General features: G+C 41.9%; 2 protein-coding genes across 2 annotated transcripts in view; both read left to right on the forward strand.

Moving 5' to 3' along the window:
* Positions 1 to 8,284, forward strand: part of LOC147795330 (deoxynucleoside triphosphate triphosphohydrolase SAMHD1-like) — a 36,366-nt gene extending 28,082 nt beyond the window's left edge. Inside the window, exons 8-9 of the mRNA XM_087132047.1 lie at positions 6,918 to 7,009; positions 8,230 to 8,284. Of these exons, the coding sequence (XP_086988173.1) occupies positions 6,918 to 7,009; positions 8,230 to 8,284 (147 nt within the window). The remainder of the gene's footprint in view (positions 1 to 6,917; positions 7,010 to 8,229) is intronic.
* A 491-nt stretch (positions 8,285 to 8,775) lies between these two features.
* LOC110975637 (deoxynucleoside triphosphate triphosphohydrolase SAMHD1-like) lies at positions 8,776 to 22,934 on the forward strand. The gene is made up of 5 exons (XM_087132046.1): positions 8,776 to 8,955; positions 14,661 to 14,750; positions 17,507 to 17,611; positions 18,586 to 18,720; positions 19,371 to 22,934. The coding sequence occupies exons 1-5, from the start codon at positions 8,776 to 8,778 to the stop codon at positions 19,422 to 19,424; spliced, it is 564 nt and encodes a 187-aa protein (XP_086988172.1). The 3' UTR covers positions 19,425 to 22,934.
* The last annotated feature ends 4,737 nt before the right edge of the window (positions 22,935 to 27,671 follow it).

The raw sequence follows: 27,671 nt of genomic DNA on the forward strand, positions 1-27,671 counted from the left end.
GCACTGTATGCTCAGTGCTTGTCCGAGAGCTTGCGAAAAAACCTCATAAGCTTACTCGGGTGGGACTCGAACCCACAACCTCCTGCTTACTAGTGCAGATGTCTTAACAACTCGACCACCGAGCTTACCGAGTCAAATGAAGCAGCGGGTACCGCGAACTATTTTCAAGATGTATTTTTTTACATACAAAGGTAAAAACCCGTAAAAACGTATGTGCATCCTTATGTGAACGTAATTTAGGTGTCATGTTTAACTCCACGTACATGTAATCCATGACTAAGCATACATAATGTACATGTACTGTCTCAACAGGATTTCTTAATAGTCATAATATTAGGTAAATACGCAAATACATGACTACTAATAATTTAACTGTTTTAATCCGTGCTTTTAACTGTAGTCAGTTGCATTACTGCAACAGCTTGTTTCACGGTTTACCTTATTAACAGCTCACTAAAAATTACAAAGCGTTCAGAATGCAGCTCCCCAACATGTTCATGATGTTTAGATGGATTACACCCATATTACATCAGTTACATTGATCAACGGTTTCTTTCAGGATACAATTCAAAATATTACTTCTGACATTTAAGGCTCTTCGTGGTATGGCACCACACTATCTCAGTGATTTATTTAATATCAAAGAAAATTCGAAATATTAATTGAGATCAAATAACATCATGTAATTAGATTATTCCAAAGGGAGGGCAGTGAGTATTTTTGGACGACGAGCTTTCTGTGTGCACTGCAAAAACTGGGTTCTACACCAGGGTACTACACCAACAGTGGTGTTAAATTTTTGGTGTTATTTGATGTTACTTTTAACACTTTTCAGTGCGGTGTACAAAGTAACACCACTGTCCAGCGATGCTATGGCGTTGTCATCTGATAACACCCAAAGGTGTTTGTTTTAACACCACGGTTTTTGCGGTATGGCAGCTCCCTTTTTGTGGAATTCTTCTCCAGAGATGATCTGTCAGATTTCATCACTGATACATTTTAAGATTCAAGTGAAAGCATATTGATTCAGAGCTGACTTTGGAAAGTAGCTGCACCCTGGGCTGGTTTTATTTATTTTTTTTTTGTTCTCGTATTGTGTAATGTATAAGTGTTTTATTAGTCTTTTTATTTAATTTTACTTATATAATGTAACTTTTGTTTATTCATTTGGTAAGAGCATTTGAACATACTTATGGAATTTGCGCTCTATTATTATTTTTAATATTTTTATAACACAAGCAAAGAAACCACACATCCGAGTTACATTTATTTAACGGCCATTGTAACAGACAATATCTGAGTCACATGTTAAATTAACCTTCAATGGTACAAATACAACAGCGATAGAATTAAATGTGAAAATGTAAATTAGAAATCAGGCCGCAATTTTTCCAGTTTGACATTTTAAGAGTGACTTTTCTTGCGATAAAACAGGCTTTGAAGTGTACACTTTGAGGGCAAATCAGGGAAGGTGGTTTTATAAGTGCACACACTCCAAGACGGTTTGCCACTTCCGACGACACATTGACAATGCATAACTACCAGAATTTTCTGTTTCTTGGGCATGGTTCTTCGAGCCGCCCTTTTATTTCCTTTTCTTTAATTTGAAGCACACAAGTTTGGCACCTTTGCCATAAAATAAAGGGGGCACGCTTGCCCAAAACTTGAAACGCTTGGCATCCTTGGCACCTATCCACCGTGTGTATCCAGCGTTCGCAGTTACGGTTGGAAACTAGCCCCACCTGAACATGTAGGTGCTAGTGAAAGTGTTTCAATCTGTCACGTGGCTTAAACTACTATGCAAATTACCGAAGAATAAACTAGCCCCCACTGGTACAAGTAGGTGCAAGTCACAGATTTTCAATCTACCTTGTGACTTAAACTGCTATGCAAATGAAGTAAGAGTAAACTTGAAGAAAAAAAAACGCCGTGTTTTTCCCACGGACGTGCATACTAAAATCTGGACTCGCAATGCCCTTAATCAGCTTATAGAGATCATTGAATCCACTTGTGGCCATTTTACCGAGCCGAATACGAACTTTTCCTGGCAATGCCCGCCTTTGTTCTTCCTGACGTCAGTAGAAGGGAGCCAACCAAGGTATTTGTACTCTGTTCGGTAAAATGACCGCTGGTTGGCTTCTTTTTCATACAAAGGGGCTGCAAGTCCAGGTTATTATGTACGTCCGTGGTTTTTCCGTGGTTTGCACTTGCGGTTGGAATAAGCCCCACCAGAATAAGATGCTGCTTGGTTTGTATTCCTTAACATTAAAACAAAAAATATTAACATGCTAAAAACTGAAAACGTTGAAAACTAATTAAGTTGTTCCTTAAGTATGAAAAGAGGCCCTGCCCGTCGCTCCCAGCGAATTTGTGCCAAATGCGACGCCACATAGGGGCCCAGCAATGCACAGCGATCACTAAAGGATAAATTTCGCAGTATGCAATTGAAGGCGAAAGCCCCAGCAGCTCTGAGGACCACCTGCCTTGAAACCATTGGCCACTAAAATAACCTCCGAAACCAATACTACCCGTGGCATCTGTAAATAACTCTAATGCATCACTATCAAGCAAGTGTGGAATTCCATATCTGCCGTCGCCCGTCGTCCGTCGCATTTTGCTTTTTGTTGTGTCCCAATTCTGCCATTTACCAGTTCCAAACATGCCATTTTCCGTCGTGCGTCGCCCGTCGTGCGTCGTGCGTCGTGCGTCGCCCGTCGTGCGTCGCCCGTCGTGCATCGTCCGTCGTGCGTCGTCCGTCGCCCGTCGTGCGTCGCTCGTCGTGCATCGTCCGTCGTCCGTCGTGCGTCGCCCGTCGTGCGTCGCCCGTCGGCCGTCGTGCGTCGCCAATCAAATGGGTTGCATAGGACATGCAAAAGCCGTTGTTTAACAAATGACAATGTGATGATTCTATTCACTTCTAAAGATCTTTTCCAAATAAGGCAAGTACAAATTCCACCTGCATAGCATATACTAGTCACAGAATTAATTCCAATAATGCTAGACTACCCCTGCCCCTTGACAAGAAAAATCGCCTCTCTGAGAATTCAACCAAGTGTTTTTTGGGGAAAAAAAATTTCAGCAAAAATTGTTCCGGCCAACTTATCCACAGTGTTATTCTAATTTGCATACTGTAAAAATGTTCGACTTGTTTTCATCAAATTCCAGGAAGAAATCTGCCAACCAGAAATCTGCCAAACAAATACAGATATTCTATCTTGTCCTCTCAATTTCACCTTGAAATCCTGAAATACTAGACGTGCTGTGGATAACAAACTGTTTATTAAATGTATTGTTAAGGGGCAATTACCACTTGGTTCAAGTTTCAGAAAATATGACGTGTTGGTTTTTGTGGGTGTGTATGCCATGGTGGATAGACCAATGAGAACATGTTGTCCAGCACATCAGCATTATTTATGGGGCTAACAACTGACGTTACTGTTTAAAAGACTTCTGTGAGCCAACCTGCAAATAAAATCATGTCTAATTTGGAGTATACAGCAGATTTCATCATAGGTATACCCGCCCTCAAAATAATGTTGAATCAGTTCGTCTCTTATGAAAACTATTGGGAATCAAACATTGTAAATAATCTATTATTTACATTCCGTTCTGTGGGATATCGTGCAGGGACAGACAGAAATATCACATAGGCTATAGACCTAAAGTCTGGCTGTTAACGAGTAAATTGAAGTTACGTCTAGAGTAACTAAGTTATCGAGAAAAACAATCTACCGTAACAAAAGTCTATTTTGTTGATTTATTTATGTAACCAAAATGGTGTTATTTCATATACACGTTACTTAACCGATGTCAGGATATTATTTCTTCTTTCAATTGGAGTTTGGCGCAACTGCAAAAACGAATCCATGTACATCTTCTAGTTCTATTGCTAGAATGAGAGTCAGGCAGGGTGGATCGATCGAACAAGGACATGTACATGTGAAACGATCAAGGGTCAAAGTTAAAAATACCACTGCGCAATCATGACACAAAAAAAAAAACCACGGGCGACGCATGACGGGCGACGCACGACGGGCGACGCACGACGAATGATGTACGACGGGCGATGGGCGACGCACGACGGCAGAAATGGAATTCCATAAGCAAGCCCTGATCACAAAAGGGGGAAACTCCATTGAAATGTTCCAGGGATTCCATCCACATGAGTAAGTCAAGCTTTGCACCGGGAGAAAGGCGGAATTTATGATGTTTTTTTTTAAGCCGCAGGCTAACCAGATCAAGCGCCGCATAAAGGCTTGGCCTGGGGCGACAGCCCGACACACAAAATTTAGTGAACCGACTATGGACTGAATTTCTTTGAGCGATAACTTCTCCGCCCCAGCAGAGATTGAATCTTCTCCCTCAAGACACGGACTTTTGAATCTGGCACGCGCATCTCGCGTTTCGATGTGTGCCAATTTCCAAACCCAGATAAGTAATTACCCGACTTGGGCCTTCTGTCTTTTCGGTCGCTACCCCCAGGTACCCCCAGCTTGGCTCAAAGCCCTTGAAAAGTATTCGTAAGGATTACATATTGCTAAAAAGACCTAGGAATGCAAAATCCTCCAAGTAACGCGTGACGCACTGTGTTCCTAGAACGTGCTTCGCGTGGCATTCCAAAGATGTGCTGAAGGTTTCAAATAGCGAGCATGAAATAGAACAGCCCATCTTTAGGCACCTATTGTAATAACACTTATCTTGAAATTGAAAACCCAACCATTCGTAATCAGGTGGCTCGACGGGAAGGAGCCTAAACGCAGGCTTAATGTCCGTCTTTGCCCACCATACATCAGGACATGCAGACATGGTTAACTGAACTGCCGAAAGGAACGACGCACAATGGACTTAGAATAAGGGACGGCAGTATTCGTACCAGTCGGGACGACTAAACCGCTAACATTCAAAACATTGGCTCCAACACTATACTTGGAAAAGTACTGACATAAGTACATGTACCTGGGTTGAGCCCTGTACTTGTGCCTACACCGGCAGAAGATCGATTGCTAGTACTGGCAATACTACTACTATAAACGTCCATTAGGTGAGGTTGCTATCCACTGAAAGGTCCACTGACCGACTATCACTGACAGCAGCAGGGGCCATACTTGTTATCGTAGGTTCAACAGCAGAAACCCGGCTTGATCCCGCCGCGGCTGGAACTGCGAGACCTGGGCGTGTCACCTCCGAAAACTCCACTGTGGATTGGCCAGCTATCGCCGCGTTGCACTGCGACCTGTCGACCGGAGCTGTTGCCCTGTCTGCGGTGGCCTCTAAGAGCTGGCTCAGCTGCTGTCACTTTCCCACGATGGGAGCGCCAAAGACGGCTGTAGCCGTCGTGCGCCGTGCGTCGCCCATCGTTTTTTTTTTGCCACGATTGCGCAGTGGTATTTTTAACTTTGGCCCTTGATCGTTTCACATGTACATGTCCTTGTGGGTGCAGACCACTAATTCAAGTGAGAATTTCTGGCCAGCTCATAAGCATTGAAAGTGCCCCCACAGTATCTTTTGAAAAAGGAGATTGTTTGGCCCCCCAAATGATGATATTGTGTAAATCGTTGCTGGAATCAACTCCCTGGGTCTTTAAGCTTTCATATGAGAGCAGAAGGGCTAAATTTTACGGTTGAAAAATGGTCCTAAGTGCCCGAGAAAGTGGAGGGTTGCCACTTGAAAAATGGCTGCAATCAGACTTCGGAAAGATCACTTTTTGGGGGTGATTTTGTTTTGTGGGAATAATTAAAAATGTAATTGGTTAACCCACAAAAATTGAAAAGAAATTGAAAGATAAGTGTAGGCCGTGTAGGTATTGTATTCCGATGTACATGTATATAATCCATCTTCCTGGGAGAGGTTACCCGCATTAGCTAAGTCATTTCCCTCTTTCCTCTATGGTCATTCAGGTTTATTGGCGTGGAGTTGGCCAGCAGGTGCAGGTGTGATTAACAGTACAAATATCGCAACCTTCCCCCAAACCGTCTGCTAGAGAATAATGTATTTTTTTCTTGCAGAGATAAAATAGAATAATATTGCAAAAATAATTTATGTTCGCACTTTCTTCCCCTAAAACCTGCTAAAAACCATAAATACCAACTAATTAGGTATACAGCGGTAACTACATAATTCTAATCGAATCTGATCCCATGTAATTGATTTTTCCCAAGCCGCTCTATGAGTTGTACGAGAACGTAGGCTGCATTGATGAAGTAACATCGTAAAGGCACGCTTTCAACGAAACACAACTTCGAAGGCCTTAAGTCCACAGTCTTAATTTAAGAATTTCCTCATGCCCCCGTTATACAGCTACAAGTCTGTAAGGAATTTTTTTTTTGTATTTTCGATCCATTTTAAGAGTTTATTGTAAACTTCCGGAAAAAAATGGAAACACTCTAAAATAAATTTTCCTTTATCGATGGATTTTTGTGTATTGGGTATGTAAGCTGAAACCGTATGAAAAGGTATTTGATGAACTTCATGAAATTGCATTTTATTTTGAAATAAGGTAACATAGATCATCCTTCTACCGAGGAACTAAATGCAAAAACATCAAAGTACATCGAATTGGAATACATCCAAGGTGGATCCAGAAGTAGCCTTTTTGAGGGGGAGGGGCGGGAGGAGGGGGGGCAAATAGTTTTGAGATTTTTCTTGTAATGTTTTATGGCATTTATCGTGCTGAGGCTAAATTTTGGGGGGTTTTATGAGCATTGGAAGGAAAAGAACTGAAATAAAACATTGCTTGTCAATTGCCTCTTGCCCTTAGTTGTTTTTTGAAAAAAGAAATGAATCTTTTAATTTCTAGATTTCTGGTTCCTTCTATGGGCTGGGGGTCTCTCGTTCACCCCGGAATCTGTCATGGAAGTACATCAATAATGTGGCAGTTAATGACACTAATTTTGGTTTTCGTTTTCCTCAATAACCAGGAGGTGGAAAATTTATATGACATGTTCCACACACGAATGAGTCTCCATCGCCGAGCATACCAACACAAGACCACCAAGATCATTGAAGAAATGTAAGTTTCTATTGCTCAAGAGAAAGACTTTGATAATTGAGTGCAGTGGTGTCTTCTTTATTGGGTCAAAAGAGGGCGTGTGTATGATAGCCCTGATAGGACGTCGTCAATCGTCAATATTGACGTCAATATTTACGACCAAATTTACGACTCGCTTTCTAGTCGCGAATATTGCCACCAATAGTTGCGACCAAATTTACACTTGCATCTCTGGTCGCAAATAATTTTTATTGCCGCGATTTTTCTCCAGCAAGCTAAGCGGGCAATGACCTACAATTTTCGGCTTGATTTCAAATCGTTATTCGGCTTGGCAGCTTTGCTTTATCTGTGGCCAAGCATTTTCTCTCTAACTGGCTTGCTGAAAAAAAATGTGGCAATATGTGCGACCGGAGATACGAGTCGTGAATTTGGTCACTAACACTGACGGCTATATATGCGACCAGAGAGCGAGTCGTGAATTTTGTCTGGAATATTGGTGTCAATATTGACGATAGGCGATGTCTCTCGAGGATCACCAAATGCGTGCCTACTCCAATCGAAAAAGAAAACAAAGGACCTAAAGAAAGCATTCATGGATCCGTGCATGTGCGCGTGCAATGTATACAGTTATGTGTAGGTACACATGCCTGACTTTGCATTAAAATTCAAACTCGAACATTTGGTGGCCTCATGTTTTATGTATAAAAGAATGAAAACTTCAATGTACATAGTTATAGTTCTTGTAACAAACCGTAGTGAAACAAAAAGTAGTGACGTGCTATTACCAAATTTACTACCAAACGCACCCTTTTTGTACGTGAGTCAGAGCTCTATTTTTAGCACTATGGGCCAAGCACATATTTATTCCCTTGTTTATACTGGAACAAAAACGACAAGAGATTAATCCACAAAAGATGCCTGTATGGGAGAGAGGGGTGCACCAGGACCATGCAAGCGCCCAGGATAAGCTGATGTTCTGAAACTATGGAAGCTGTTCTTAGCCCAATGCAGTATCATTTATTGAAAAACAAATGACAGTGAAATATTTTATCCATTCCAGTGTACTTCGTCCATGATCTTTGTGTGAAGTTTCCTCCAACGCCCGGCTAGACCGTACCCCAAATCAACCTTATCTCAGCACTGGCGCACATAAGATTTTCTGTTTCATCGTTTAACGAATGGTCTGTTTGGTTCTTGGAATGCTATATCATGAATTTCTCCCCTGCCTTTTTTTAACCTAGGCTTGTCGAAGCACTTAAAAAGGCCAATAAGCATTTGACGTTCAAAGGACGATAAAACAAGTGAGTAGAGGTGATAAATCTCTTGAGTTCAAGTTTCCCTCGATTTGTTCTTTGAGCATCCCTGGGGTTTTCTCAGAGGGGAGCAACGCACTTAGTAGTCTGTAATGAACTGACAAAAGTGGAAGAATTATTTTCAAGCCAGTTGGTGGTCGTCATCCCACATCGTCCCTTTTTTGCTTCTTTTTCATTTACCCAGTTTACCCACATATTTATGAACTGACAAAAGTGGAAGAATTATTTTCAAGCCAGTTGGTGGTCGTCATCCCACATCGTCCCTTTTTTGCTTCTTTTTCATTTACCCAGTTTACCCACATATTTATGTTTCACATTTTTTTTTGGGGGGGGAGTGCCCGTACCCCATCCCGACGCCCATAGTTTGTCGAGTTTACGTCCCTTCAAGATTCCAAATTACTTTTCAAAATGTTTTGCTTCCAGCTGTCAATAATAAGGCGTGTACAATTTTCCTTTGAATTTAGAGAATTGAAAATGTCTGAAGCCATTCAAGAGATGGTTGCCTACACCAAGATGACAGATGACATCATACTAAAGATCATGCGCTCTGATGACACAAAATTGAAAGCGTCCAAGGGTATCCTAAAGCGGATCGAAAAACGTCGGCTGTACAAATATATCGGCAAGATGGATCCTCAAGAGGAGATTGACAAGGTAGGGTGAAACCTGCACAGTTTTCCAAATTTTTGCTAGTTTGGTTCACGTGCCCGAAAAGCTTTGTTTTTCATTGAAATTAAATTTTACTTTTTTTCCGGCAAACATCACCAAAAGGAAACGACACGTCATTCTGCATCACTTTAGGCACTGTCCCAATCAGCGCTACAAAAATGTAAAGTGGTGGTGGTGTCGCGTGACACAGAAAATGCGCTTTGTGCACTCCAGTACCTGTTTCCATAGGTCCGATACAGTACCAAAATTACGATATGTTTTGTGAATATGGGGGAGATGATAATATAGGAACAATGTTTTGTTTTAAAATTTTTTTCCATCCTTATCCACCTATCTCTTGAGAAAAGCAAGGTGTTTTCAAATTCTTATAGGTAGATATTTTACAGTTAAAGTTAATTAATTAAGAAGTCACACAGTATTTGGAAATTTGTGATGTCATGATGGCGTACGACTTTTTTTAACACGTGTAAGACAACTTTAATCAACAAAACAATTGCCTTGCCCGTGAATTGCAGTATATGCATGCCTCGCGGTTCTCCACGGAGATTTTCTTCTTGGTTTTTCAAAAAGAAAATCAGTAGTTTCCGCCAGATATTATTTCCTTGGAATTATAAGTGGACCTGAAAAATTGGAATTTGTTACGGGCGCCATGTTTGAAAGTGCAGTCTTCCCGGGCTCATATCTACAAACCTCAAGGTTGGGACATCATCAAGTATAAGTTCAGGATTTGTGATAAATGTTGAAATACGTCCGTACGGTATGAAAGCCTCCCTAAGAAATCCTATAGAAGTCTGTTATTTTGCAAGTACACCTAAAGCGGGATAAAGCAAAGATATCGGTAGTAAATAGCTACAGCAAACAGTAACAGGTACATACTAAACTCCTCTTCCATGCACAAGCAACAATTTCCCCGGAGCCGCACCAACCTGAATCTGCCCCTGACTTTTGATTTCTTACACTATACGTGGAAGTAAGGAAAACAGGTGGACAGTTGTGTTCGTTAGGAAGAAGCTACATGTAAAATCTACCACCTACCACAAACTACTCTTGCTACAACATAGCAAAGCATTGAGGCCACTGATAAATTAACATTATCTTATAATTACACTGATCAGAAATGAATTAATAAACCATTAACGGTGGAGGGGCCCACATTGTGGTTTGTGCTTATGGAGATTTTATTCTTTTCACTCTTTCCAACTGTTAATTTTTTTTCTGAAGAGCAGCATGAAAAACGTGTGGACAAATTGCGGTGACATGGCCACTAGAAAAAGAAACAATAAATCATAGTTTCTCATTGTGGAGTCTCGTAAGAGACAGGGACCCCACGCACGTCAGTACAAATAAGGTCAGCATAGTGCGCCGTTTGCTTTTACCAGCATGATATGAAAATCATAATTCCAATCATAATTCCTGAGAAAGAAGATGACCATTAGTTGAAATAACTCACTGTAATGTGATACCCGATGATGTCATACCGCCCCCTTGCATGCACATCTGCCGAGGAGTGGTATTTATTCCTACTTTCACTGCCATTTTCTACTATCAAGTCACGGACAGGCATTGATCAGAAACATAGTCGAGGAGAAAAAAAAGTAGTTGAAAAATTTATCGTTATTTGGCAGGCAGGTTGAGTCTGATCACATGAAAATCACGTTAAGAAGAATCTTCGGTGAAACGAAAAGCCCCTAAGCCGTAGTCGTTTTTTGCTATATTCCTTATTTATAAAAAAAACAATGTTTACAGCCAAATGCAACCAACTCCCGGATAGCATACCTATGTTCATGCTGAACAGCCTATTTTAAGTCGCCTTTAACATCGGGGATTCCCGTTTGCCAGAAAAATACTCAAGCAGGCCTCTGGCCAAGTCGCATTAGCCTATTAGAGGTATGGCGGGCACAATAGGAGGGCGCTGTTTGGTTTGCTCCCAATTTACCACTTCAAATAGCGCCCGCCTATTGTGTGCGCCAAACTTCTAAAAGGCTAATTGGAATGTAAAAATTTAAGCAACTCTACCACGTGGTCCAATGGGATTAGATACACAGCTGATTTAAGCCAAGGCTTGCCAGGGCTAGCCAGGGTCTGTCATACATCATGTCTGGCAGGCCGGCGGCACTCTCTGATGTATCAGAGTTATCAACTGGCTGTTGGGAGGAGCATAGCAGTGGCTTGGCAGTTGATAAGTGGCGGAGGGTTGGTCCCTAGGGACCCCCTTTTAAAGTCTGCAGGACTCGAACTAAACAGTTACCTGGCCTTACTCTGACCTATCTCTGCGGTTTCTAAAAGTTGTAATTTAAATGTTTCATACCCATATGCAGACCGGACTGTTGGATAAAGATCGGCTGTGACTACATCATGAAAAGGTTTCGTCAACGCCTCCCAGTATTTTTGTGACACCGATTTTAAGTTAGTTAATCATTCCTTAGTCAAACAGACTACCCCAACTATGGGTAAATAGCAGATGGTAAACGGCTGACTGCGCGGACGAAACTACTGAACTGGTTCAACGGGCAAGAAGGCGGTCCCAGTATGGCGTTGTGGAGCGCGTCTAGGGCAGAGTGATGACACAAACATCACTTCTGGCCATCCACTGCATCGGCTGGGTCGGCTGTGACCACTTGTCGTGGGAGGGAGTACTGGGTAATCAAGGCCTGGGCAAGTGCAACAGCAATGGTCAGCTCCTCCTTGATTTCTGCGTCACCCACGGTCTTCTCATAACCAACACCGTCTTTCGTCTGCCCCACCGTAACAAGACATCTTGGATGCACCTGCGCTCTAAGCACTGGCACCTCCTGGACTACGCCATGGTCAGGCAGAGGGATAGACAGGACGTGAGAGTCACGAAGTCAATTTGTGGAGCGGAATGCTGGACGAACCATCGTCTGCTGGTATCGAAGTTGAACCTCCGAATCACACCCAGGAGGCCTCAAAGCACCAAAGTTCCCAGCGACTGAACGTGTCCAAGCTCAAGGGGGACACTGTCAAGTAAGAACTGATAGTGGAACTTGGGCGAAAACTACTACCCCTGGATATAGACCAAGACACTAATGTGGAAGTAGAGTGGGCTCGTTTCCGTGATGCTGTCTATATATATGATGCTGCCTCAGACGTGCTGGGGCTCACCACCCATAAACACCAGGACTGGTTTGACGACAATAACACTCACATCCACACTCTACTGGAGGAGAAACACCGACCCCATAGGGCTCACCTCAATGATCTTTTATCCACCTCCAAGAAGGACACATTCAACGCGGCCAAAAGAAGAGCCCAAACTGAGCTGCGCCGCATGTATGACCAACGGCTCAATGCGAAGGCGAAAGACATCCGGGCCTACGCAGACAAGAAGGTCATGAAGAACTTCTACAGTGCCCTCAAGGCCCAGTAAGGTCCCACCACGTCCGGATCTTCCCATGTTTTCAGTGCTGATGGGAACACGCTGATTACGAACAAGGAGAAGATCCTGGAGCACTTTAACACGGTCCTGAACCGGCCGTCAACCATTAAAGACTGCCTCAAGTCCCAGTCGATGACTTTTTGGCTGAACTCCCGACTAAAGCAGAGGTGAAACAGGCCATAAAGCTCTTGTCCAGTGGCAAAGCACCTAGTGCCATGCTGACTCTATCCCATCCGAGATGTACGCCTCTGGGGGTTCAAAAATCGTGGAGAGCCTCACTTGTTCTGCTCCGCATGGACTCAAGAGAAATTACCACAAGATCTGAAAGACGCTTCGATCATCCACCTGTACAAGCGCAAAGGTAACAGGCAGGAAAGCATGTGACAACCATTGCGGTATCCCCCTTCTTTCGATATCCGGGAAGACTCTGGCCCGCGTCCTGCTCAACCGCCTAAACGTCCACCTTGAACGCGGCCCGCTACCTCAGAGCCAGTGTGGATTTTGTGCGGGTTGTGGAACCGTGGACATGATTTTCATAGCTCACCGACTACAGGAGAAGTGTCAGGATACAGAACGTTGTTCTGTATACCACCTTCATGGACCTGACAAAAGCCTTTGACACAGTCTGCCGTGAGGGCCTGTGTCAGAGATGCAAGACTGCATGGATCAGTTCTTCAAAGCTTGCAAGGAATTTGGTTTCACCATCTCTACTAAGAAAACAGAAGTCCTGCATCAGCCAGCCCCCTCAGCCCTTTACACTAAGCCTTATATCACCGTTAACGGCCAGAAATTGCCTGTAGCAGACAGGAAGTCTGCTCAGTTGGAGGTGTCCTACCGAATCGCCTTAGCCAATTCTGTCTTTGGCAGACTTAACACAAGATTTGCTAGCGGAGAGGACTGAGCCAGGACACCAAGCTCAAAGTCTACAGAGCAGTCGTCTTACCATCACTGCTCTGTGCCTGTGAAACGTGGACCGTCTACAACCGGCACGCGAAGAAGCTCATGCCTTCCACATGAGATGCCTCAGAACTCTGCAACGAGTGAATTGGTGGGATAAAGTTCCTGACACGGAAATGCTCCAGCGTGCTGAGATGGAGAGCGTTCACACCATCTTGTTGCACTCTCAGCTCTGGTGGGCCGGCCATTTACACCGCACATATGACAGTCGCCTCCCCAAGAGACTACTCTACGGGGAGCTGATTTCTGGCAAGCGTGCACTTGGTAGACCAAAGCTGCGCTTCAGAGACACTCGTAAGGCCTCTCTCAAAGCATGCAACATTTCCCAAGCCACCTGGGAAGTATTTGCTGACGATCATCCTGCTTGGCGATCCCTTGTGAAAGCTGGTGTTGACGAGTTTGAGGAAAACCGCATCAGAGTCAAGGAACACCAACGTCAGATAAGGAAGAAGCGCATTAGTTACACCCTCCATCCTGGTTCAATTCCAAACATTCCCTGCCCCCACTGAAGTAGGCAGTTCTGTGCGAAGATTGGCCTAATCAGCCACCTCCACACTCACCCTACCTCCAAGTAATGACACTCCTGAAGTCAATGGTCATCTTTGCCTCTGTAGGACGAACATCAGTCAAACAGAGGGCAATCAAGAAGAACTTATCAACTTAAGTACTGACTGAAATCGACCATTTACACGGAATTTTAAACCAATAAAACCCAAAACAATTAACTACAACCTGAAACTGCAAAATCAAAATGAAAATCAAAACCTACAAAAGAACTAACTCATCAAACTTTTGAAAACACATTCTGCAGTCACTGACTCGGCAGACCGAACTCAAGCATAATGACCTCACTCCAGCCTGGGGAATACTTTGTATAATCCACTTGTGTCTGCTGGTTTGCTGTATTGAGTGTGACTGGACCATCATACCGTGTGATCAAATTCAAAATAACTAGAGCTCAAAAGGTACAATTTATCATTTATGACTTTTAAAAAGTAATTGAGCATAAAAATTAAAAATCACTGCATTTTCCACAGGCCAATTAATATGTTCGAAACTCTACACTTGACATGAAAAAATCTGTGAACGAGTGATACAAGAAAGCAAAAATATGTGAAAACAAACTACATAATGCATTGTCTATGGTTATTTACTTTTGTGTTAATACGGATCGCTATTGACACTAAGAACATATATAAGAATTAAAACCCTTGAAGTCATCTAGGTAAATCATACTCAGCCTTGAGATCGTGACAAAAATTTTGCCGGATTGAAGCTTGTGACTAGCAATATTTGTCACCTCACGAATTTCGTTTTTACTTTCATCCATTTGCAGACAAAAATAACTCGAACGATAAGAGGCGGGATGACTGAAGTTGCACAGAACAAAGACTTTGACCTGAACAAATATGATATCATCATCTATGTAAGTGTTGTTTTCGTTAACGAGCTATATATAGAGTATAGAGTGCCAAAGTGTGACGTCAATTTAAAAGAGGAAGTGTAGTGCGAACATAATCGCGTGTGTGTGTTGGGTCACGCGCAGGTTCTCCATCTAAGGCATTTTTTACTCATAATTGTGAGCGTGACGTAATTACTTCAGTACTAGAATAAATTTTCTTTTTTTTCAAATAATGGGTGAAGAATGTATCTAGGGTATTCCATTTTATGTCAGACATCAGGTCAGACAAAATATCATGGATTCACGACATCGCTGCTATGAAGTAATGAATTGATTACATTTCAGTGATCTTGCTTCGAAAGGGCATGTCGATTACCTTTGAACATGATTTATCAGAACATTTAGTGCATCTGTTGTATAACTGTAATTGAAGTTCGGTCCAAGCTTATCAAGTTTAAATTCCTTGGCAACTGTGTTACGATGATCCCCTATAGCTCAGGAATAAATCCTCCAAAGACAGTTCTCACATTCATCAGTCAATCTATTAATATATTTTAACACTCACAATTCAAAATGAAATGACAGAAACAAGATACTTGTAATAATAGGCCTATATATAAAAAAAGCCAATAATAAACGAATACGACGTAGTTTACTGGTATGATATATGAGATGGCGGGGCGAGCAGGGCCGAAATCAACGAGAGAAAGTTCAGTGTTCTGTTCTCGAATCGTGACGATGAAAAACAACAACCAGAAGGAGAAAACGGGTGATCAAGTACGGCTAGCACGTCGCACTACGATGAGCCTCACGCACGTAGGACGGGTCAATCCCCCAATCACAATGGTCTGAATCAGCGGGCGCCAATCCAAAGTGCGACGAAGCCGCAAGACCGGTGTGGCGGTCTCAGCTGTCTCCCGGTCTCAGCGGTCCCCCTGACGTAGCCAGACATTTATTTACGACACACGCACGGTCTCATTGGTCTTCCGTGCTGAGATGCTACAGTCTTTGGTGTAGACCTATGTACAGTACACGTCACGTACAACGTGAAGCATGCATGGACTGCACTGCTCAGCACGCCACATAAACGGACAACTTTTCCGATGTTGTGGGCAGATATGGCATGACGTATTTTTACCGTTGAGACTGGGAGAGAGCTGAGACCGCCACACCGGGACCGGACAGCACTGTAGAGGTGCAAACTCCTAATATTTAGTTCTAAAGCTGCTACCTGCATCGCTCCAAGCGACATTCTGGGACCTTCAGACAACAGGCTCCCAGTTCCGGTCCCCCCCTCTTCAGGGTCAGCTGGGTGCAACTGGAAATTAGTCAATCTGACCAGACGTTTTTAGTCAGTGCATTGATATTTCAAAGGCATCAAATAGGAATCTTATCAGAAAGCATGATTTGACAACGTTAGCGTGGATGTTTTACTGAATCAGTAGTCAATTTTGAACAGCTAGGTTGTTTTAGAAGTGCAGGGGAACTGACTCCCCAAAACAGCCGGCAGTGGGCACTCGTATTATCGTGGAGATCACCGGCCCTTTCTGGTCTAATTGTGAGGGACGAATGCACGCCTCAAAGTCCGTCAATTCAATTTCTACGAACATACCATCAATTCCAACTACTTCTCCAAAGTTCGACAATTGCTTTTGTGAATGTTCACTGGGTATTCAACTGCTCACCCCAAATGGGTCAATCTGCTGGCCACTGTACATTAAAACTTTCAGAAATGTACCATTGTCGAATCATGGAGGAAGGACACAAAAGGAGTTTGAACTGCCCGGGCTATAACATCTGGCCAAATACCGCTTTCTGGCATACCCGGTATGTCCATAGCCAGAGCGCAGCGCATGCCTGCTACTCACCACCTGTTAAGCAACCATAAGCCCTCTTTCTACCCTAAGATCGTCGCCGCTTTTTTCGTTGGTAATCTGCATCCCTAAAACGTTGTGTACTGCAGTACAGGAAGTTGAATATCCATGCCATCGTTGGTGCTTGATATGATCCGACAACATCAAATTTAGTGCTTGCGTAGTTGCTTTTACTAGGATGTGTACCCGAAGTGTTCATGTGCAGTTGTTGCTTTTATCGAACGCTTTCTTCTAAACTTCTTTTAGGAATAAATAGCCGAGCTGTTTGTAAGATTTTGTGTTTTGTTTGAATCATTTTTATTATGGCATTTGTACAAAGGCGTATTTTATGCAATTTCAGGATCACTCCTTGTGATGAAATAGCGCATTTTGTTGCTAATGAACTAAGCTTTCCAGTAGTAGTGAACATTTTGTTGGCCAGTCTTAGCCAAATTCATTCCAAGTCTTTGACACTGATGTATTGGACGGAGGAGACTAGAATTACAAACTTTGCATGGATAATGAAACAGTGTGTCAAAATTTAAAAAGTTTATTTATGATTGCAAAAGTAGGTCTAATATCAGGAGTTTTTCTCTCTCTCTATTTCCTGATCACATCGATAGTTTGTATTTAATTGCAAGCAAAATATTACAAGTATTGCCAGGATATTACTGGCCCCGCTTGTCTGGCTAAGATGCAGGCAACAATAAGACATTTTTGGAATGTTTTCTATTATTCGTCAGACGCGGCGGCGACCATCATTGGACGCTTTGAAGTGCCTGAGTTACAACTCCTTCTGTGTCCTTCCTCCATGGTCGAATTTACTAATAACAACTTAAACTACAACTCAAATAACAAAACAACTAATACAGTCATGAAATAAATTATCCTTACATGTGCAATAACTTATTTTCATTTTAATGACAGGTTGCGACCTTCAACTATGGTTGTAAAACAGATAATCCAATTGACAAGGTACGATTCTACACCAAGGATAACCCCGATCAGGGAATAAAACTTCCAAAGGATGAGGTAAGAAACTGAGGACTTGGAAGCTGAAACAGACACGCACACTTTCGTACCTCGTATCCATGACCAAGGGAGAGACTTATCTACACAGGGATGCCATTGGTGCCACGTGCAGGGTGGACACAAATAAAATGTGCCGTACCTAATGTGTTTAGAAATGTAGTGTTTGTACCAGGAATAATTTGCAGGGTGCCCTAGATCCCTCTCTTGTTTTCAAACATTATGTTTTTAAAAGTTTCAAAAAGGGTTCCACATGAGAAAGGTTTCAAATCTGAAATTCCAGATCCGTGAAAGTTCCCAGTGATGCTTTGGAACATTTTGCCATATTAAACAAGGCAAAGCCAGGCACTGTTACTCGGTTTTGTACCCGCCACCTTCCAACAAGTAACCCAATTCGTAGTGCGGGTTTACATCTGAAAATATCTCGTTCAGATGCTGTTTCTGCCCGCTGGCAGTATTTTTGTGTGTGATCCCAGTCTGTGGCTTTCCAAAGGAGAGTGTTGTTTGACTGTATCAGGATGGCTGGCCGTTCTCTCACAGATGAATAAACACGCCATGGTAGGTCTATATCCAGACCTACACACATAATGCTTCGCTGGTGTTCATGAATCAGAATATGGGAACCGAAGGTGTACACCAGCAATAGCATACGAACGCTCAATTCATAATTGCGATTAAGACTCGATTATCAGACAGTCGATGCAATGATACGTAAATGTATAGCATGTATGGAATCATAGTTCCAATGTTTTAGTATCAGAACGGGGAAAGCTGATAGTTTTTACGTGCACGAGTATCACGTTCTGAGGGCAGAATGCTGAGTTTGGGGACGAGCCCTAAAAATGTGCAAGTACAAGTCGAGTTTTTTCCCAAATACTGAAAATCGGGGAAGGGCCAAGTACATGCAGTGCTCAATTTGCGCGTGAGGACAATTGTGATTAGGCTACTCAAACATGGATATTGTTGCTTTTACTCAGGTTTCAACGATGTTACCTGAGAAATTTCAAGAAAAGCAGATCCGTGTCTACTACAAGGGGATCGATGAAAATGAAATCCAAAACGCCAAAAGGTGCTTCAAGGAATGGAAGAAGGAACTTGAACGCGAAAAGCAGGTATGTGAATCCACCCAACAGAGGAAAAGTATAGCTTGGAAAATATATGACAAATTACCCCCGGGAGGGAGAGCCTGGATATGTAGGCCTGTGAACTCGTTACAAATGGACAATCAATCTGTGACATTAAGGACGAAAAACTCTTACATTTTATAAATAATATGGCTTCTTTGTATACTCTTTATGCACATGCGTTTTATGTGTAGATAAAAAATCCCCCAATTTCCCTTCCAAGAAAATTTTGATTATGAATTCTCCTTCCAAGAAAGTTTGGATTACACCTATTTAAAAAAAACGTCAGCGGATGTAAACAATAATTATCTGAATCTCAAGCCACCATGTACTTTTATTAGTTCTGCAGTATGGTCTCTTGCTGGTCACTATATTTCTGTACCGGGTACTGGACACTTCACTGTGGATTTCACAGTGGGATACTAGATGGGAAAGCCTAAGCGCTATACGTTTCTTGAAAGTCTGATCCAAGACTGTGAATTAAATTATAGACAGGTTGGATGGCTGTTATCACAGGCTATAATACAAAGCTGGGTTAACAATTAGAGGTAATGGAGATTAAATTAACTTTGATAGGTCAAACCAAAACCTATTAGAGTAAGTTATGGTAAAACAGTTGATAAAACCGTTCTTTGCAGGATAACGAAAGGAAAGCCAACCCGGTGTTGGAGACACCAAAGAAGAAGAAATAACCTCGTGATCGTGATGCACCAAGTCATGACGCAAAAAGGAATTTAGACTTTGACAACAAAGACGAATGAACAACCTCGGGATCCACCTCAAAATAAAGCACAAAGGAGATTAGAGTTTCCTGACCAAACTGACATTTTCATCCTATGTAACCAAATACCGGGGTTGGTGTTGTGTTTTTGTTTATGGTTTAGAATATATGGTTGTACAGAGACATTTCTTCGGGTGAATTTATCATCAACATAGCGAATGTAACGTTTATTACGATGTACATGTAAGCCATCACTCAATAATAGTATATATCCTCTGTATGTAGGGTTTTTTCTGTTGGTTTCTTTTTGGTCACAATTTCATCGCTAATTCACACCTGGGACTAAATCGAAGGGAATTAATCAAGCCACAGTCGCCCCGGCTACTTCGAGGCAGTATGTATACTATTTGGATATTAAGTTAATGTTGTCAGAATAAGTAATTCAGACATTGAGGGGTTCCTGGCCCTCTCCTCACTTTGTCAATAAATCACTTTCTTGAAAGCATTCACGGTGTAATCATAGAGTCACCTCCATGCATAGTATAACTGTCAGCAAAGGTATACGAACGGTGCCAATGATGACTGCCATGTCCCGAAGGTCAATTATGAAAAGTTATCATGTGGACAAATACTCAGCGTTTCATTCATTGCTAACGAATCTACATTCATTTGCCATTGGTTAGGTCTATATTTTATTTGGTACAAAAACGTCGTTGTGGTTTTCAAACAAGAAAGACATGGCCTTCTCACTATAACTCCAACTTAAGACGGCACATCGACTTAATTTCACAGTTGAGCATTTTGTTTGTCCATTCTTCTTTCATGTCGGTACCGTAATGAGATAATGAGGAACTGTCTCTGTCAGACAGTCAAATGGTGTACTGAGGTTTGGTTCATGAGGAGAAAAGTAGCTTAGCGACACAGATTTTGGTTTTCTAGACATGTTTTATTATGTATATCTAAGCACACACTACCGATTAGAAGAAAGTTTAGTAAATGTTTCGCTACTATCTTGAAACTTTATATCTGTCTTATCCGATCTCGACTGGATTACTCTTGTATAGCCTGGGATGGGCTCAATCATTCTTCAGTTGTAGAATGCTTTCAAAACCAGAGTGTCAAATTTATTTGTAAAGACTGGCATACTAACTATAATACTGACAGATTAATCATTTAAGCTGGACTGGTCTCTGAACTACAAGAATCTTTTCCGTTTGGTTTTGTGTTTGAAAAGTTTGAATGGCCTTACGGACATTAATGCCCTATACAAGTTTCAACCGGCCTTCAGAATAGGGCAAAACGATAACAGTCTTAAACTACACATTAATTTTGCCCGTACTAACTATTGTAAATATTCATTTTTTTCGTCAGTACTGCTAATGAGTGTAATAGTCCACCTGAGCATGTTATCCAGTCTACATCTTCAAATATGTTCAAAAGCTCTCGCCTTGAATTATTGACTTGGGGATTTTTCATTTGTTTTGATTTTGCTTTCTACCATAAAATCTTATAGTTATTTGATATTTTTTTCTTTTTCTTATACAAACTTCTCATATTTTGTACAGTTTTCCTTGAATGTGGCATATCTTAAACAATCTTCTTCATTTTTACTAACTACTGGTTTTACTGTGTTCGTTTGTCATTTTAACTTTTGAATTGAACGCATTTTTATATTAAAATTTTGTTTCATTTCTTTCGTCTGTTCATGTTATCCTTGTATATGATTCTTTTTTCACATATATTTTAACATTTACTCGTTCTGTTTATTTTTTCGGGGAGTGGTTTAAGATGGTCTGTACGGTCTCTGTCACGACCCCTGACATTGTCAGAAATAAATAATGATAATTATGGAGGACGAAAAGTGGTCATCTGCTTTTCTGCTTTCGAGCAGACAGAAATATGAATCGAACATTTTGACGACAACCGTGAATTCAACTTTTCTGCTTTTGTGGTACCGGAAAAGCATATTTTACACAGGTGGCCGAAAAGTGGCCATAAATAATAGTAGTAATAATGTAGTAATAATAATACTGAATACCTTATATGTGACGCGAGTGGACGTGTGTCAACGATTCCACAGCTTACCTACAACTTATGGCCCGCGTATATCTGTGGGACGTATGAACCATACGCTGGCATAGGTCGAAAACTTTATGCATGCATGCACAAAAGTTTTCGACGACCTCGCCATTCTAATAAGTATACCAGCGTACTCCATTGTGCTCTTAACTTATAGAGCATGCGATGTTCAAATCCTGAAACACTGAAAGACGCTCTCTCAACAGTACAGCGAGAAGAAGATATTTTGAAAGCTGAAGCTAGTACGACATGCACGCCAACAATTGCTTCGCTACATAAGTAAACTGGAGGTTTACAGGAGCCACATTCAGCGGCGCCAGTTACTGTTGATGGAAATACTAGTGGACTTGAACAGACACTATAAGAAAAAAAAAACCATCAAAATTATTCAATGCGGAAACCAGGTCACATTCGTTGGTTTCGCTATAACAAAGGGCATCCAAAACCAAACGTCTTACTAGATTGGAACCTTGCTGAAAAACGAACAATGAGTCGTTAATGTAGATGAGGTCTGTCGTGGAGTCGATGGTTCAACCGCCCATTGTGAAAAAGGGTGAATCCGCAACCAGTTTGTATGTAATACAAATGTTTATCGATACTGGCTTATCGTACTTGGTTCTTCATCCACGAATTTTTCAACTATTCCGAACAACAAAAAACAGAAACAAATTAAACCATGTAATTTGTCAATGGTTACGGCTTATGGAACGTTGATTAAAATACATTGGTAAATTTCATTATGCTTAAAAATAGGCAGGCTAGAAACTATGCTTCACTTTGTTGTAGCCAACATCAGTCCAGCAGGTATTCTTGAAATGGATTTCTCGGATCGTCGAATGTTTGATCAATTCTAGTACATATTAGACCAACCTTGCAATAGATGGTGTAACAATACACATTGTCAGAGATGACAATTCCCCCTATTGTTGCACTGTTTTAGATTGCACTGTTACCTTACATCCCGGTCTTGTAATTCCTGGTAAAGTAAGGACAAGAAATACAGTTAGTACTTTAGGCCTTGTTGAATTAACTTGTAACATAGGCCTATTGGAGACAGAGAAATATTGTTTAGTCTGTTCCTTGGTACATACTGTGACGGGCACAAACTTTATGTTTTAGTAATAAGAGTACCAACTATTCGATTCGGGTAAGTGAGAAACCAGAGTTATCCATATTTTGCATGTAGCGGGATCCTGATTGCTGATTGGTCCATGGGACTACGTACTGTAGTATAGACAAATACCAATTGGCCTACTGGGGATGAAAGTGTATAAAATGCGCTTAAGTTTTAGGGGGATGATTTAATCCTTCTGTGATTAAACCAATAATATTACAAGTGCTCTTGATTTGAATGGTATGGCTGTTAAGGGAGAATTATTAAAGGCATGACCACTGTTCCTGATTTATGTCTCTAATCTCCAATTATTAGTACATGTCATAGGGTTGACTCTTAGGATGAGGTTTGAAGGGCAAAGTCCCATGGGAACGAAGTAACTCCAACCTTACGTTGCTCCACCTACATTCCAACTCCACCCACATTCCAACTCCACCCACATTCCGACTCCGACCACATTCCACTGTATTCCTCTGGAAGGGGGAACACCGGGTGCCGTGGCCCTCTACCGTAGGGATATGACACCATCGAGGCGGAAGCTCAGGCTAACAAACGAACCAGTCAGACGCAGGAGAGTTGATACGCCACGTGCAACAGATACACCTAATATGTGCCAGTAACAGTATTTTATATACACCCAGAACCTGTTGGTCTAAGGACGCAAATCTAGCTTTACTCCAGCTTTTCTAAGATGTGTCACAGGTGTAGACAAACTGAAACCAATGGGTGTTATGTTTACGCGCACGATCTCTGTACGTGTGACGAATGGCGTAATAGTACCGCCCGCTATTCTGTGTGTGACCTGCGTTTGACCTCAATTAAGCCACACTAGTGAATGAATGGTCAGGAATATTCTCGTTGTACGTGCGGGAAAGCTGACGATATTTCCAGATATATTCTGGAGTTTTCTTGTAAGATTTTAAATAATGCAAAAAGTGTATTGAAGAAGCCTTACATAATAAGAGAAATCTCTGGAAGAATTGTTGACTATAAAATCGGGAAAACACACGCACTGCAAGAGAGATTTTGGAACGTAATTCTACCGTACGCAGGCTGTGAGAAGTCTTTGATTTTTTATTTCTGCACCATCTCAACCTGTGGTGGCGAGTCGTCTGTGGAGCGACACTTTAAAAGTTCATCCAGACAAATGAAGCGCAGAGCTGAATTTTGATCCGGAAGAGACAGTTTGTGAACTGAATCCAGTTCCAGTTTGTGGAATCATCAAATTCCCCTATTTGCGACGGTCATTACGCCCTCGCCGTTTCGTCTGGAACCCGGTCACTCTTATTGAACGTGGTCTTCGTCTATGTAGCTCTATGGTCTATGTAACAGCTTATTGTTGCACCGTGAATGTCGGTTCACTGATCGCGATCCGGATCCATCATGTGAAAGAAACAGGCCCTGATCCTGAACCTCTAATCTTTGATGCTAGGGTATTCTCTTAATATGCTGTTTTGTGGGATCGATTTGATGTCGTTCATAACTAGCGCACATTTTTTTTTTCTTGCAAACGTAGCTGTGTGGTTTGTCAATATCTCACGAACGTCGTCCTTGTTGTTACATGTTCGATAAACCACTTCTTCAACTTCTTCACCTTACAATCGGTTAAACTATAGTGCTTAGGGTTAACAAATTCAAAATGTAAAGCATAGGAATAGGGTTATGGAATTGAAAATAGAAAGGATAGTTTTAGGGTGAAGGAATGCAAAATTTAAAGCATAGGGTTAGGGTCAACGAATTAAAATTTAAATGCTAGTCTTAGGGTTAACGAATTCAAAATTTAAAGGATAGGGTTAGGGTTTACGAATTCAAGATTAAAAGGATTGGTTAGGGTTTAACAATTCAAATTAAAAGATATGGTTAGGGTTTACCCTTTAATTAAAATTTAAAGCATAGGGTTATGGTTAACGAATTCAAAATCAAAAGGATATGGTTAGGTTTTACCAATTCAAAGATTACAGCATAGGGTTAGCGTTTACCAGTTCAAAATTTAAATGCTAGTCTTAGGGTTAACAAATTCAAAATTAGAAAATGGGTCAGGGTTTACGAATTCAAATTAAAGGATATGGTTTTACCCATTAATTAAAATTTAAAGCATGGGGTTAGGGTTAACAAAATCCAAATTTAAATGCTATGGTTACGGTTGACGAATTCAAAATTTGCATGGTAAGGTTAGGGTTTACTAGTTGAAAATATGTAGGATAGGGGTAGGGTTAACGAATTCAAAATTTAAAGACTATGGTTAGGGTTTACGAACGCAAAATTTACAGCATTTGATTTAGGGTTAGAGTTAGGGTTAGAGCTAGGGTTAGTGCAAAATTTAAGTGCTTTGGTTAGGGTTGACGGATTCAAAATCTATAGGCTATGCATACGGTTAACGAATTCAACTTAAAAGATATTGTTAATTTTTTTCCCCATTCAAAGTTTTCAGCATAGGGTTATGGTTAACGAATTCAAAATTTAAAGGATTAGGTTAGGGTTTACGCATTCAAAATTGCTAGGGTTTGAAAATATAAAGTATAGCATTAGGGTGTGACAAAACAGGGTTAGCTGCGCAGACTTGTGTTTAGTCTGGGTCACTAATAATTCAGGCGCGTCTAATTCATGCTTTAAACATGTGCACGGCAACCAATCAGAGGCGTGCATTACCTTAGGTCTGGGCGCTGGCTGCGTGGGTTGCCGGGACTTCTCAAGATGGCAGCGTGCTAACCAGAGCTCTGTGGAGTTGTGTTGTCTTCTGAGTTGCGAGTGTAAATCTGATGTATGACCGCTGGTGGTTGGGGATCTACCTCAAGTGTACCTTGTGCGATCGGTTAGTGTGGTGGTTGTACTCAAGTTTTAGAATTAAAAATCTAAAAGATCGGCTCAGGGTTCACGAATTCAAATAAAAGGATATGGTAAGGTTTTAATTCAAAATGTAAAGGTAGGATAGGGGTTGACAGATTCGAAATTTACAGGACAGATTTAAGGTTTACGAATTCAAAATTGAAATACTAATGTTAGGATATACCAGTTAAAAATTTAAAGAATAGGGCTAGGGTTATAAAATTCAAAATTTAAAGGCTATGGTTAGGGTTGACGAATTCTAAATGGTTAGGGTTTACGAATTCAAAATTTAAAGGATAGGGTGAGGCTTGACGAATTCAAATTTTAAATGTTAAGGTTAGGGTTTACCAGTTGACAATATAAAGGATAGGGGTAGGGAAATTCAAAAATTAAAGAATAGGGGTAGGGTTATTGGATTCAAACTTAAAAGGATACGGTCGGGGTTAACGAATTCAAAATTCACATGCTATGGTTAGGGTTTACCAGTTGAAAATATAAAAGATAGGGGTGGGGTTAACAAATTCAAACTTTAAATGACAAGGTTGGTGTTAACGACTACAAAGTTTAAAGGATAGGGTTAGGGTTGAAAAAATACTAAATGTAAAGCACATTGTTAGGGTTAACCCTAAAAGCTCCCAGATGTGGGTTCTTTTAATGATTGCATAGCCAAGATTAGCAAATTGTTCTGCTCCAAATCACGGCATAGATGACAAGTAGTTGATGATCTGTTATTTTTATTTCCTGAAACTCAGAATATCTGGAAGTACTCTGAAGTAATAAACATGTTTTACGAAAACATAACAGAAAAAAGAGGCAAAAGCATATTCATCTTACAGGCATGCCTCTAAGTTTGTTTACAGTAGAAATCTAATCTGACAGTTTGTGTCCAACTTCACTGCTTCATTTGAATGGCATAACCATCTTACCTTGATTAGATGGGATTTCAAGCTATTCATGGTGACAGACAACTAAGATGGAAAGCTTGCGGTAAACACCATGCAATGTCTCTTTTTTTTGATTCTGTGTGGTTCTGATAAGAACCGGAGAGGCTCAACGTTTCGGACAGTGTGCTCTGCCCGTCGTCAGGAGACTGAAGAGATGCTGACAAGGAGTGGGGCTTATATGCTGGTTGGAGGTACTGGAGTGTGACGGATCCTGCTGTGTAGTCAGGTGGAACGGTGGATCCTCCTGGGTACTGATGCATGTCAGTTGGTCATGGGCTGTGGTGGGGGAAGGTTGCCTGGGTATAGGAGACCCTGGGCGGGGGGGGGGGAGTCTTAGGGTATAGGGTACCCATCAGACCGGGAGGTGAGGAGATCACCCCAAGATCAAATCATCGGTCAAAAGAGCCCTCATCCACCGAGCCTACAACATATGCGACCAAGAACACCTACGCAAGGAACTCCACCACATCTCCACGGCACTCCAACGCAACGGATACCAGCCCCAGCAGATCAAAACTCAAGACCCAAGATCAAGTCCCCCTCCCGGCCGTGGGGTCCCCTATACCCAAAGCCAACTAGATAAGGCCCCTAGTTCGGTCACTCTCCCCTACTTGGGACGTACCTCCCACCACATCCAGCGTATCCTGAGCAAGCACAACATCAAGGTGTTCCACACAACCCCACTCAAGATCCAAGGAATGCTGACTTCTCACAAGGACCGGCAAGATCCACACCGCCGACCAGGTGTATGCAAGATCCCCTGCCAGTGTGGCAAAGTGTACATCGGAGAGACTGGTAGGGACCTCTCTACCAGGATCAAAGAACACAGAGCCCATGGCAAAAAAAGGGGAATATGAGAAGTCAGCCATCATCAAGCATTCCCACGCCAAAGACCACACCATCAACTGGGAAAAAGCCCACCTCATCGCCAACATTGAACAGTGGTACCTAAGACGCATTAGAGAAGCCTTGGAAATCTCCAAGCACCCCACCGTACCTCAAGACATCGGCTTCTCCACCAGCGATATCTGGCAGCCCCTCCTCACCTCCCGGTCTGATGGGTCCCCTATATCCTAAGACTCCCCCCCCCGCCCAGGGTCTCCCATACCCAGGCAACCTTCCCCCACCACAGCCCATGACCGACTGACATGCATCAGTACCCAGGAGGATTCACCGTTCCACCTGACTACACAGCAGGATCCGTCACACTCCAGTACCTCCAACCACTCCCTGTGGGCATCTCTTCAGTCTCCTG

The sequence above is a fragment of the Acanthaster planci genome, unplaced genomic scaffold (genome assembly GCF_054643075.1).
Source record: "Acanthaster planci isolate LZ-2023a unplaced genomic scaffold, COTS_SCS Contig70, whole genome shotgun sequence".
Lineage (NCBI taxonomy): Eukaryota > Metazoa > Echinodermata > Asteroidea > Valvatida > Acanthasteridae > Acanthaster > Acanthaster planci.

What these genes read in the sequence shown, in the direction of transcription:
- LOC110975637 (XM_087132046.1), top strand. Translation starts at nt 8,776, where the DNA reads ATGTCTGAAGCCATTCAAGAGATGGTTGCCTACACCAAGATGACAGAT. An exon ending in TAAAACTTCCAAAGGATGAG is followed by an intron (nt 17,612 to 18,585) that starts GTAAGAAACTGA and finishes GCTTTTACTCAG; the next exon opens with GTTTCAACGATGTTACCTGA. An exon ending in AACTTGAACGCGAAAAGCAG is followed by an intron (nt 18,721 to 19,370) that starts GTATGTGAATCC and finishes CGTTCTTTGCAG; the next exon opens with GATAACGAAAGGAAAGCCAA.